Source organism: Tamandua tetradactyla, chromosome 9 (assembly GCF_023851605.1).
Source record: "Tamandua tetradactyla isolate mTamTet1 chromosome 9, mTamTet1.pri, whole genome shotgun sequence".
In the NCBI taxonomy this organism is placed as follows: domain Eukaryota; kingdom Metazoa; phylum Chordata; class Mammalia; order Pilosa; family Myrmecophagidae; genus Tamandua; species Tamandua tetradactyla.
Genome location: NC_135335.1, coordinates 5,952,343 through 5,965,016, shown reverse-complemented (window position 1 = coordinate 5,965,016; position 12,674 = coordinate 5,952,343). Strand labels below are relative to the sequence as shown.

At 36.3% G+C, this 12,674-nt stretch overlaps 1 protein-coding gene across 10 annotated transcripts in view; it reads left to right on the top strand.

The window, feature by feature from the left end:
- The window catches only part of PPP6R3 (protein phosphatase 6 regulatory subunit 3), a 201,272-nt gene that overhangs the window by 143,057 nt on the left and 45,541 nt on the right, over positions 1 to 12,674 (top strand). For all 10 annotated transcript variants that reach the window (XM_077115458.1, XM_077115457.1, XM_077115455.1 and 7 more), the window contains 4 exons: positions 3,804 to 3,953; positions 4,802 to 4,866; positions 7,547 to 7,662; positions 9,720 to 9,805. In XM_077115458.1, coding sequence (XP_076971573.1) covers positions 3,804 to 3,953; positions 4,802 to 4,866; positions 7,547 to 7,662; positions 9,720 to 9,805 — 417 coding nt within the window. The remainder of the gene's footprint in view (positions 1 to 3,803; positions 3,954 to 4,801; positions 4,867 to 7,546; positions 7,663 to 9,719; positions 9,806 to 12,674) is intronic.

Genomic DNA, 12,674 nt, shown 5'->3' with positions numbered 1-12,674 from the left:
CTTTCTCCTTACTCAGGCCTGTCAGAGGCAAACATGGGACTAAAACAGCTTAGTTGCCGTGACTAAAGTGGTATATGAATTTTTAGAAAACATTGGTAAACAAAAATGTTTTTTTTAAAACCTTCTAGGTTTTTTCTTCTGTGCATTCTGTGTTCTACTAATTCCATTAATGTTTGTCTAATGCCCCAACATTAAGGTTCTTTTTTATTTATTTACTTATTAGACATAACAACATACAAACACAATCATTCTTACCATATAATCATTCCATTCTTGATATATAATCAATAACTCACAATATTATTGCATAGTTGTTTATTCATCATCATAATAATTTCATTAAGGTTCTTTTGATTGTAGCAGAAATCCCCTTAACTGACTTATACAAACAAGGGCAGTTTTCTTAAGCATATAATAGTTTATGATACCCAAGGACATGAAGTCCTTCCATACTGCCAAAGGGACCCTTTTATATAACCAAGAAGCATGAGAGCCACCAGGAAACTGGGGACCCCATGGCCTTTTACCTCTGTTCCTTGCTAAGACACTCTGTCTGCTTCTCTGTATATACGTACAGCTGTGTGTCCATGATCCACTGGCTCAGCATCTCTGTCTCCGTTCCATGGCCCTAGAAGAGAGGCTCTGTGCAGGCAGGCATCTACCCCTGTCCAAGTGGCTTCAGCCATTGAAGTGAGGTACAAAAAGTGCTGCCAAAGGCCAGGCACTGTGGAAAGGGGTCACTTCTGAGAAGAGGGTAGTTAGTACCCTACAGGTATCCACTAACTGCATATATTTGTTGTACTTTTAATACAAATGGACTCTTCCTCTCCATTCCTGTTTTATAACAAGCCTTCTTCACTCCTGAACATCGTACATGCAACTGACTGCTGTCCCATAGCCTCTGCACTCTGATCATCGGTGTTTACAAATGCCTCCAGGCCTCCATGTCGGTGATGAGGGCACCCTTTTTCCTCTTTGCTGGTTTGACAGATAAAAATTGGTTTATGTTTCTTTGATTATTAGTGAAGTGAGAACTTTTTTATATATACAGGCATACTCAGAGATATTCCAGGTTCAATTCCAGACCACCGCAATATATGGAATATCACAGTAAAGTGAATCACAGAAGTTTTTTGTTTTCCAGTGCATGTAGAAGTTATGGTTATACTATACTGTAGTCTGTTGTGTGCAATAGCATTATGTCTAAAAAAAAAAACAACAATGTACATATCTTAATTTAAAAATACCTTATTACTAAAAAACGTGAATCCTCATCTGATCCTTCAGATGCTCATCATCTTTTTGCTGGTGGAGGCTCTTGCCTTGATGTAGATGACTGCTGATTGAACAGAGTGGTGGCTGCTAAAGGTTGGAGTGGCTATGGCACTTTCTTAAAATAAGACAGCAGTGAAGTTTGCCACATAAGCTGACTCATCCCTTCACAGAAGATTTCTCTCTAGCATGCGATGCTGTTTGATAGCATTTTACTCAGGGTAGACCGTCTTTCAAAATTGGAGTCAGTCCTCTCAAATCCTTACCACTGCTTTATCAATACACTGATAAATATTTTAAATCCTTTACTGTCATTTCAATAATGGTCACAGCATCTTCACAAGGAGTAGATTGCATCTCAGGAAACCTGAGACTCTGAGCTAAAGCACTGAAGGTATGAAAGTCAGTAGGTGAACTCACTGCCCTCCCCCCTACCTGAGACATGACTCCCAGGGATGTAACTCTCCCTGGCAACATGGAACAGTACTCCCAGGATGAGGTGGGACCTGGTATCATAAAGCTTCAGTGGCTGAGAGATTTCAGACAGTCCAGAGATTATCCTGAAAGTTATTCTTATGCATTAGAGATACCTTTTTAGTTTGTGGTGTATGGAAGTGGCTGGAGGGAAGTACTAGAAACTGTTGAGCTGTGTTCCAGTAGCCTTGATTCTTGAAGATGGTTGTATAACTATATAGCTTTCACAATTTGACCTTGTGATTGTGAAAACCTGTGTTTGATGCCTGTTTTATCCAGGTTAGGGGCAGATGAGTAAAAAATAAGCATAAAAAAATAAATAATGGGGGATAAAGGATAAAAAATGGAATACATTGGTATACTGTGGTCAGTGAGAGGGAGGGGTAAGGGGTATGGAATGTATGAGTTTTTTCTTTTTATTTATTTTTCTGGAGTGATGTATATGTTCTAAAAATGATCATGTTGATGATATTTATGAGCCATTTACAGTATACCGTGGATGTATAGATTGTATATGAAGATTTCTAAGTAAAGGTTTTTTTTTAAAAAAAAGAAACAACTTTCTTTACTCATTCATAAGAAGCAAAGAATGTATAAAGATTTCTCAATAAAAATATTTTTTAAAAACCATTTTCTTTACTTATCCATAAGAAGCAAAAAATGAGTGAGATGATTTCTCAATAAAAGTATTAAAAAAAATTTATCACACAATTATAGCAGTTCAATCCCATCTTCAGGCTTTACTTCTAATACTAGTTCTTTTGCTGTTTCTATCATATGTGCGGTTTCTTCCCCCACTGAAGTCTGGAATCCCTCAGTTTTCTATGACTGCTGGAATCAGCTTCTTCCAGACTCCTATTAACAGTGATATTTGACCTCCTCCCATGAATCAGGAGTGTTCTTAATGGCATCTGGAATGCTTTAAACTTGACAACTACTTTTTAGTGATAATGAATTTGATAAATCTCCTAAAATTAATCATTACTTTTTCTTTTGAAATTAGATAACCAGACTCAACAATATCCTGAATACCCACTCTAACTATGCATTTTGTGCCTTTATGTATTGTATTTCTTCCTTTTTGCGATGATACAACTTTTTAAGGGAATTTAGGAAACCTTTGTACTCTGAGGAGATTCACACATCCCCACCTTTCAGGCCTCCTTTCTGTTTTGCTCCATTCGGTTGAAAGTTCTCTGAGTGTTCGAATGTCTGAATGGTTATTGTTAAGTTGTGAGCACCTCAAGATTGTCTACTGTGTCTCCTTATCAAACCTAGCACAGTGCCCTGCACAAAAGCTGTCAGTATATATTTGTTGAATCAAATGGAAATTCTCATTAATTTCATTAAACACTGTTGAAAATTCACTGAATTTAATATTTGAAATAGTTGCTTCAGAAGTTGAAAAGTACACTGAATGAAGCTGCATGTGAGAATGATAGAGGGAGGAGGACTGGGGACATAAATGAAATCAGAAAGAAAGATAGATATTAAAGATTGAGATGGTATAATCTAGGAATGCCTAGAGTGTATAATAATAATGAAATGTACAAGGTACAATTTTAAAAATATTTTTGCATGAGGAAGAACAAAGGAATGTCATTATTGCAGGGTACTGAAAATTATCAGGGTACTGATAATTACATGATGGTAATTAATATTTTAAAAAAAAAAAGTTGAAAAGTCTTGCCTGCCATACCAGAGACCCAGGTTTGATTCCCTGTGCCTGCCCATGCAAAAAAAAAAAAAGAAGAAAGAAAGAAAAAGAATTTTTTATTTGCGAGACTTACTCTTCTTGTCTTCTTTATATGTTTGTTGTTGATTTCTATTTGATTCCATGAAAATTTCAGCATGTCAGACAAATAGATATTATTTAGGCTGTTCATGCTTGATGTTTCAGACCTGTAACATAAACTTGTGTTCATTTAAATTAGTTTTATTGTGCTGATAAAGATCATTTTACTTTAAACCATTAAATCACCATTTGGTAAATGTATTAAAGTAATGGCTTATACTTTGAAATAACTAAATTAAAATATTGCTTTTCTTTTTTGTAGGACATGTTCTTCAAATACACTTGGAATAACTTTTTACATACACAAGTGGAAATTTGTATTGCACTGATTCTTGCAAGTCCTTTTGAAAATACAGAAAATGGCACAATTGCTGAGCAAGACTCCACTGGTGACAATTTATTATTGAAACATGTAAGCTCACTTGGTCTTATTTTTTTCTTCCAGTCCTTATTATAGCATTTTCCATCTCACCAAGAACAAAATTGAGGTTAAAGAACATGAGGTTAGCTTTTAGGATGTAAATATTTAACTGTCATGTTTTCATTGTATTTTTTATCAATGATAATATAAATGCAATCTTGGGCAAATACCCATTATAAATGAACAATCTTTTTTAAGTAAAAGGTATTTCAAATGGTCTGCCTATTTTATGAAACTATCAGATTTGAAGATTTAGAGGTGCTTTGAAAGTGAGAAGAACTGCAGAATTCTAAATACCTCAGAAAAACCTTGAACAATTAGGATAATTCTAGGGTTTAATTTCTGGAGCTGAATTCATGGCTGAAAGATGGGAGAAATGAGTTCTGAGTTATGTTGAGCAAACCCCTTTCAGCTAAAAGGTGCTTTAGGAAGTTAGGCTGCTGCTTTCTTGTAGGTTCTGTGATTCCAAGTTAAATTTTTATTTTCTGTGAGGACATAATTATCATTATTCTATTTTAGTTTTGGTTATTCTCTGTATTTCAGAGACCAGTTTTCATGGCTGATGAAAGCAGGCTTTGCTTTGTCTTAAGTCTTTGCATGTGGAAGTATCTGTAATATTGTAGTTAGACTGCACATGCGCTGTTGAAGGGTTGAGTGAGACTTTTGAATCCCTGTTATCTTTTGGAAGACTTTGAGTAAACTTATCACCACACTGCATTTAGTTTAGCCAGTATACTTACCATGCTGTGCATACCTCATCTGTTTAACTAGAGTTGTTTCATTTAAAAGGTTTCACACTTTGACTTTTACACAAATGTTGAAATTCTTTTTTTACTCAGCTTTTTCAAAAATGTCAGTTAATAGAACGAATACTGGAAGCCTGGGAAATGAATGAGAAGAAACAGTAAGTAACTTGTTTTCTAAAAGGAATTCAGTTTGCTTTATAAGTTGAGGTATATGTACCCCTTGCCCTAGAAAGAAAGAAGTGAAAATAATTACATGATTATTAAATAATAATTAAAATAACTAACAACTTTCCAGGTTAAACAATTCTCTTGTTACCTCCAGATTATTTTATTATTATAACAGATATTTTTCTAATATTTACATTGAGATCTCCATGTCATTCTACCTCTCCTGAGGGGAAACCAGGGAATTGGGAGTACCCCCAACTCTGAACTGCCTTACAAACTTCTGGGTTCTTATTGGGTACCTGATTTTCTTTTGAGAGGATAATGTGGTATCGATAGATAAAGCTGTGAAATAAATTGCTTTTCAGAATTAGAACAGAACACTGTGCTCATTCTATAGAAGGATCACTTCCTACATGGATTAGAGGGGGAAATAGCTTGGTATTTTTGGTTTAGAACGTTTTCATTACTTGATGGGCAAGGTTATTTGATGTCTTTAACAGGTAAGTAGCTTTGTTATTCAGCACTTTTTTTCATAGTGTTATTGTCTGTAACAGGCATTCATTTCTGTGCCTAATGACCTTTCATGTCACCTCTGAGATTCTGAAGGGGGTGGCATAGGGTGTGCTTTGAAAATGCTCTCAAGGCATAATTCTTGTGCGCATTTTTCTCTGCGTCAAGTTTATTGGGATATTCTCCTACATGAAATTCATCCTTTTCTCCTGTACAGTTCTTGAATTCTGATAAACATATCCTGGTGTGAAACTATCCCCACAGTCAAGAGCAAGACCATTTCCATCACCCCAGAAAGTTGTCTCATGTCCCTTTGGTTTCTCCCAGAAGTCTTCTCATGAGTGTATTCAGATGCATCTTGTGCACCACCCCCACCCTACCCCCAGAGAGTAAGGAAATGCATGTGAGGTGTCAGCTTTACTTTGTGAAGTTTGATTTTTTTTTAATTGCTTAATAAACTCTGATAGCACCTTGATTCCACTCTTCGTGTGGGAAATTTGGTGTTGCAAGGAGCATGTCTTAGCACACCTCAGCTGTGTTCTCCCAGATGGTGCTCCTCTGGGGTAGCTGTGTGGAGCCAGATTGACATCTCTGTCCATGTCTGACCCCACCTGTATTAGTCTGAGTTCTTAGAGAGACAGAACCATCAGGAGATATCTGTGAATATGAGATTTCTAAAAATGTCTCATGCAACCGTGGAAATGTAAGAGTCCAAAATTCTGGGGCCGCAAAGCTGGCAACTCTGATGAAGTTCCTCGAGAAACTCCACAGGAAAGCCTGACCTGCTGGCTGAAGAAAAATGGAAAGTTCTCTCTTTTCCCTTAAAAGTCTTCAATTAATTGATTGAATTAAATCCAATTGATTAGATTCCCTCCCTTCAAAAGACACACCTTTGGTTAATTGTAGCTATGATTGGCCACAGATGCAGTAGCTGACTGATAATTTAATAAACCACCCACAAAATATCCTTATAGTAACAGGCCAGTATTTGCCTGACCAGACAGCTGGCACCATCACCTGGCCTAGTTGACACCTGAACCCAGCCATTGTACCATCTCCCCACTCTCCTTTAGCTCCACAGTCTGGAGGTGTAACTAGTAACATTCCTCCCACCTTGAGGGGTCTTGAAGGAGCTTTTCTAATGTTTTCTTGCACCATAGTCCTGAGAACATTGGAAGCCCTGGGCCAAAACCTGAAGATGGGTCTCTGTTTTCAGCTGTGGGCTTGTGCAAATGAGCATATGAGTAAGAAGTGGCATTTAAGGAATACTTGGGTCTTTGAATCTTTTTGTGAAACTAATATTCTTAGCAACTAGTTGAGACCAGTCCTATGCCTTCTGACCGCTCGGTGTTCCCAGATGCTGTATTTCCGACAAGTCTTGAAGTATAGAATAGTTTTTTTGGTGGCTCTTCAAAGTTCTAAGCAAAAATGTCTCCAGTTTCTTCCCTGTCTACAACCAAATGTCTTCTGTTTCATGGAATTAAAAGTCTTGGATTTTGTAAATAGAGAAATCATGTTGATATGAAATGTTTGCCTAAATGTAAAGAATGATTCAGAAGTGGAAAGATTAGATACCAGATAGGAGAAAAGGGGAGAGGAATAAATATATTCTCCTGTATTCCAGGCAGTTTGTGAACAAGTGATAGCTTACAATGAGACATGCCATTGGCATTTAATTATCTATTAATTGATAGGGTTAAGATTTGTGGTTTTTTGTTTTGTTTTGTTTTGTTTTTTTAAGAAAAGAACCAGCAGAATTACTCACCCGAGTTCCCTACAATCTAATTAAAATTTGGAAAAGTAGTTTTACATAAAGGTAACAAAAAAAAGACATGTTAGTCAATCAGCAAGTGTTTCCTGTGGGGTGAGGTATTGTGTTGTTTTTTAAGATAATGCATTGCTGAGGGTTAATGGCTTGATTTGCATATTTAAATACAGTATATACTGTTGCTTAAACTACAGTATAATCTTCTAAGTAGACAGATTTTGGACTCTGTGCCTTTTCCTTCCTCTCCACTTCTTTACTTCTTCATTTCCAGTCCATGGTCATCATCTTCTGTCCCCTTAGATTTTAGAATGATTGCTTAAATAGACAGTGTTAACCAAACTATTTCATCACTCCATCCAGTAAGGGATCTGAATATCTCTTATTTCTTATAGGGCTGAGGGAGGAAGACGGCATGGTTACATGGGACATCTCACAAGAATAGCCAACTGTATCGTGCATAGCACCGATAAGGGCCCCAATAGTACATTAGTACAGCAACTTATCAAAGGTAAGTTTATGGAGTTTTAACTAAATTTTTGTTGTAGTGGAAAAAAGAATTAAGGGTAAACTGGATATACAGCATATGTAATAGCTATTTGTGGAATTTTATATTTTGTTAATTGTCTGGAGAATTTGGATGAGGTTCTTAGGAATTTATTTGAGCCATGTAGTTCTTTGCTATGTATCTTTGTTCTTATTTCTGCTGTTCTTTTAGTAAATATTAGCAGGTTTGGCCAAGTTCAGCATACTAGAGTTATGCAGTGTCAGTCTCAAAAAGCATTGCTCAGTAAATCATTCTCTAACATTTTGAGTCTGAAGTACAGGTATTCTGGTATTTGAACCACTTGAACTATAATTATGCTTGCTTTTTTTAAAAATATTTTTATTCACAGATCTTCACACACGTACAGTCCACGCATGGTATACAATCAGTGGCTCATGCTATCATCACATAGTTGTGATTCATCATCGTGATCATTTTTAGAACATTTGTATCTCTCCAACAAAGAAAAACACTCATACATCCCATACCCCTTGCCCCTCCTCCCTCTCATTGACCCTAGTATTTCAATCTACCCAATTTATTTTACCCCTTATCCCCCCCATTATTTATTTGTTTTTAATCCATATTTTTTTACTCATCTGCCCATACTCTGGGCAGATGAAAGGAGCATCAGACACAGGGTTTTCCCATCACATTGTAAAAGGTATATCATTATACAATCGTCTTCATACACTTGCTTTTTATTTTCTTTTGAAGGCCTAGATATATATATATACCCTTGAACTTGGATATTAAACCATGCATCAGCACATTTGCCATATCTCCATCATTAAGTGAGGGGCATTAAGCTCTTGAGAACTGTTTGTATACTAGGATTTAAATTTAGTCAGCCTTAAGTTTACCTCAGAAACTGTGCTGGGTGCCTTTTATACTGACACCCAACCATATCTCTTCCTAAAATGACACCATGAAGAGGTCTTTGTACCCTGGGTTCCGACCAAAGAAATTTTTAGTCCTGTGACTTACTCTGAATGTGAAAACTCTTTAATACCTATGATACAGAATACATTCAGAGTTAACTTGCTGAAAATTAATTCCCAGTGTGCCCTTCTATTTATCTCTTAAGAATGTTTGTGTGTGCAAGAGGCTGTTAGCTCTTGAGTTATAAGTATGGTTGTTACAAGCATGGTTGTCTCTCAGTGATGGAAAATGGAGCTAGCCTACCTGCAGTTTTGCTTCTGGAGGTATATATAAGCTATGACATCACAGTTTTTGTCCTCACCAAAGAGCAGCCATGTGATGTGGTATGTTTTTTTAATCATTCTTTTTATGGAAATTGCTTGCCGGGTGTGCTTATGTGAGTGCATACGTGTGCTTAAACCAGAGTTGCCAAGTGACCACTTTGTTGTAGTAAGGCTTCCAAAATTACAGCTGTACTTCCACTCTCTCAGGAAAACATGTGTACCCTTTTCATGAAAGTTTTCTAGAAGGTGGGATTTCACTGTTGCTTGTGTGTCCATAGGCCTGCCTGTGGCAGAAACGTTTAGGAGACATTGTCTTAGAGCATTTTTGGAAACCAGGCTGAGTTCCATAAAATATTTGTTGACCGGATGTAATCAGTGTGTCTCAGAAAAGTGTGTGGGAGCTGACATTTGCAACATTTCCTAAATTTAATTTGCAATGGCAACTAGTCCTGCCCCCACTCCCACCCCTCCACCCCCCCAGTCTCAAAAGCTTTCTCAGAAGAGCTTGTTGGAAACAAATTTACCAAAAGATTTCCAGAAACTTGTTAGATCCTTGGGGTTATTTGGGGCTCTTGGTTTCAAATCTAGACAATTTGGGGGATGTCTGGTTCCTGAAAGTCCTTGGGATTCAGGTTGCAAAAGATTTTCTAAATCTGTTCCTCTCCAAGCACTGGGCTATCACTCACTTACTCACCCAAGATGGCGCTTTCACCCCTGATGAGCCTAGGGCTGTCCTGCACTTTACACGTTTGCTCTGTTGGTCTCTGTGCAGGTCACTGTAATGATGATGCTTTTTTTTCTTTTCTTGCTCTAAAGATCTTCCAGATGAAGTCAGGGAGCGATGGGAGACGTTCTGCACAAGCTCCTTAGGAGAAACTAACAAGAGGAACACGGTAGATCTAGTAGGTTTTACAAGGTTATATTTATATGTTTTCAGTGCTGCCTTAGCCTTTGTCCATTTTATTCAGAAAGATGTAAAAGATACTCCATTTGGCCCAGTAATTGTGGGCCTAAGGATAAGTTCATGTCTCTTTACCAGGAAAGGGAGGTCAGTATTCACACAATATTCTTTCTGCTTTGACTGGTCAACATCTGATTACCTGCCTGAGATGACAAAAAGGCTTACAAAGAAGCCACCGATTTCTACTTTGCAGCATGTTTAGTTTCATTTTCCTCAGTGTCTTGCCTCCTAAGCATTTCAGCAAAACAGCCAAACCATCCATTGGTTCTATTGGGTTTGTTGCCTTGTGCCTCACATACCCCGGATGGTTAGAAAAGCTAAATATTTGGATATTTTTTATGTTATTGAGTTGAATTTATCCTCATTTTTGTAAGTGGCTTTGAAACTCCAGTTTTAAAATCTTGAACAAAAATGGTACTTTTAGCCAGGGAATAATGGCATTGATAATTAAAAAAAAGAATTATATTAGACTTTGGAATGTGTTTTTTGATTTTTTTTTTTTTTTTATGAACACATTACATTTTAAGGTAAGTATTGTTTTTGCTTTTGCTTTTGAAAATGGGCCAAAGCCTTTCCTTTCTTAAGCACTCGCTAGAATATAATCAAGTTGGTAACCTTGACTTAGGTAGAAGCAGTACTTGACTCTTTGTTGTAGTGTGTGGGTCACGCATTTCATTCTATATTGGAAATTCAGTGGCTGCAATCTTGAATTTTTAGTATAAAGTAAACCTTGACCATTAGAAGTTCAAATATCTGGCAACCTTATCTGTTCAGAACATAATTTGCAAGCAAAAGGAAAACAGAAAGGTCTTGGGAACCCCAGAGCAGTCACCTGATTATCCTGTGTCATACTGCCTGAGAGGCATGTTTCTTTCATTTTGTAGATTCTCTAACAAACCTGATGTTTTTTCCAGAGTCTTGCCAAATTGGTGAGGTAATATTTTTTTCAGATGTGTATAATGATAGAATTAGTAAGTGTTAGGAATTGGAAGACTCAAGAGGGAACTAAAAAGGAAGCTATGTAGGGCCACTTAATTAAAATAGATTTAATGGCCCTTGGTTTCTCAATGTGTTACAACCCAGCATAGAACTGATGCTCATAATGACATTCCTTACTCATCAAGGAAGGCTTAAGTAATTTTTTGATGAATATATTACTCATTTTAGATAGTAGTTGTTCATTTCCTAATCAAGTTGGTTAAAATAATGTAATCTGGGTTAGATATCTAGAATATCACTAACCTAAGAGTTCTGGATGGTGAGGATTTCATTGTAGAGTGAAATTATCCTTTCAAATTGTTTTAAATTAAGCAGTTTAATTTTAGAAAAGGCCCCATATCGATTCCTTGTTAAGAATGCTGGCAACACAAGCTCCTTATAAGGGGATATTTGTCAGGTTTCATATTTTAAAAGGAATATTAATTCCTATTTTTGTTTGAGAAACTGCTTTAAAAATTAACCTTTGATTGACTTCAAGGGTGAAAGTAAAAAATGCAGTTAAACTTATCAGGATTTTTTTAAAATTTCCTTATCTTAGGAAACTTTTCTTGCAAACAGTTCTAAGCAAAGAAGGATTTCCTTTCAGTTTAGATAATCCTTAGTTACTTTACATGATTCTGTCAGCATCAAGATATGATCATAATGTCAGTATTTATGTATAATTATGTACAGGTGTATGTGCACACAGTGCAGAACAAGTTTTCTGTCCCCTTTGAGTCAGATAATTCTAGACTTTTACATCTGTGTAGAAAGAAAAAGATTTTTCTGGACTCTCTCTTTCACTTTAATTGACATTCAGATACCTTTTGCCTATTGCACTTTATACCATCATACTTTTGTTACATAAATCAACACTAAAGTGAAATAAGGAGAATTCTCATTGATCTATCAAGCAGAAATGATGAGATTGTTAGAATCCTGCTAACATTGCAGATAACCCATAATGAGTGAGCCCCATTTGTTAACTTTGTTATTGAGACTTTTCAGGTTAATTTTTTCCAAGATACTTTCAATTCTTTGTTCCTAAAGTCTTTATTAAATACCATCTCAATTTGTTGTAAGTCTTTCCAGTAGAAATTTTGCTTTGTAGTATTTTTAGGGACAAAGATATTGCACATTTTTAAGGATGCTTTAACATTAATCCAAGATAGGTTAGATTAGATATACTGCCTAGATTTCTTTGGTCAGCAAAATACTAGCAAATCGAATCCAACAACACATTAAAAGATTAAACAACATGACCAAGTGGAGTGTATACCAGGAATGCAAAGATGGTTCAACACAAAATCCATTAATGTACTACAGCACATTAACAAATTGAAAGGAAAAATCACATGATCATCTCAATTGATGATGAAAACGCTTTTGACAAAATTCAGCATCCTTTTCTGATAAAGTCACTTCAAAAGATAGGAATCAAAAGGTAACTTCTTCAGTATAATAAAGGGCATACATGAAAACCCGATAGCCAGCATCATACTCAGTGGAGAAAGACTGAAAACTTTCCCCCTAAGATCAGAAATGAGATAAGGATGCCCTCTGTCACCATTATTCAACATTGTACGAGAAGTTCTAGTTGGAGCAGTCAGGCAGAACGAAGAAATAAAAAGCATCCAAATTGGAAAGGAAAAAGTAAAACTTTCATTATTTGCAGATGACATGATATTATCCTGAGAAATCTGCAACAGAATTACTTGAACTAATTAACAGATTCAGCAAGGTGGTGGGATTTAACGTGCAAAAATCATGTTTCTGTACACAAGCAATGACCTAACTGAGGAGTCATTAAGGGAAAAATTCCATTCAAAGTA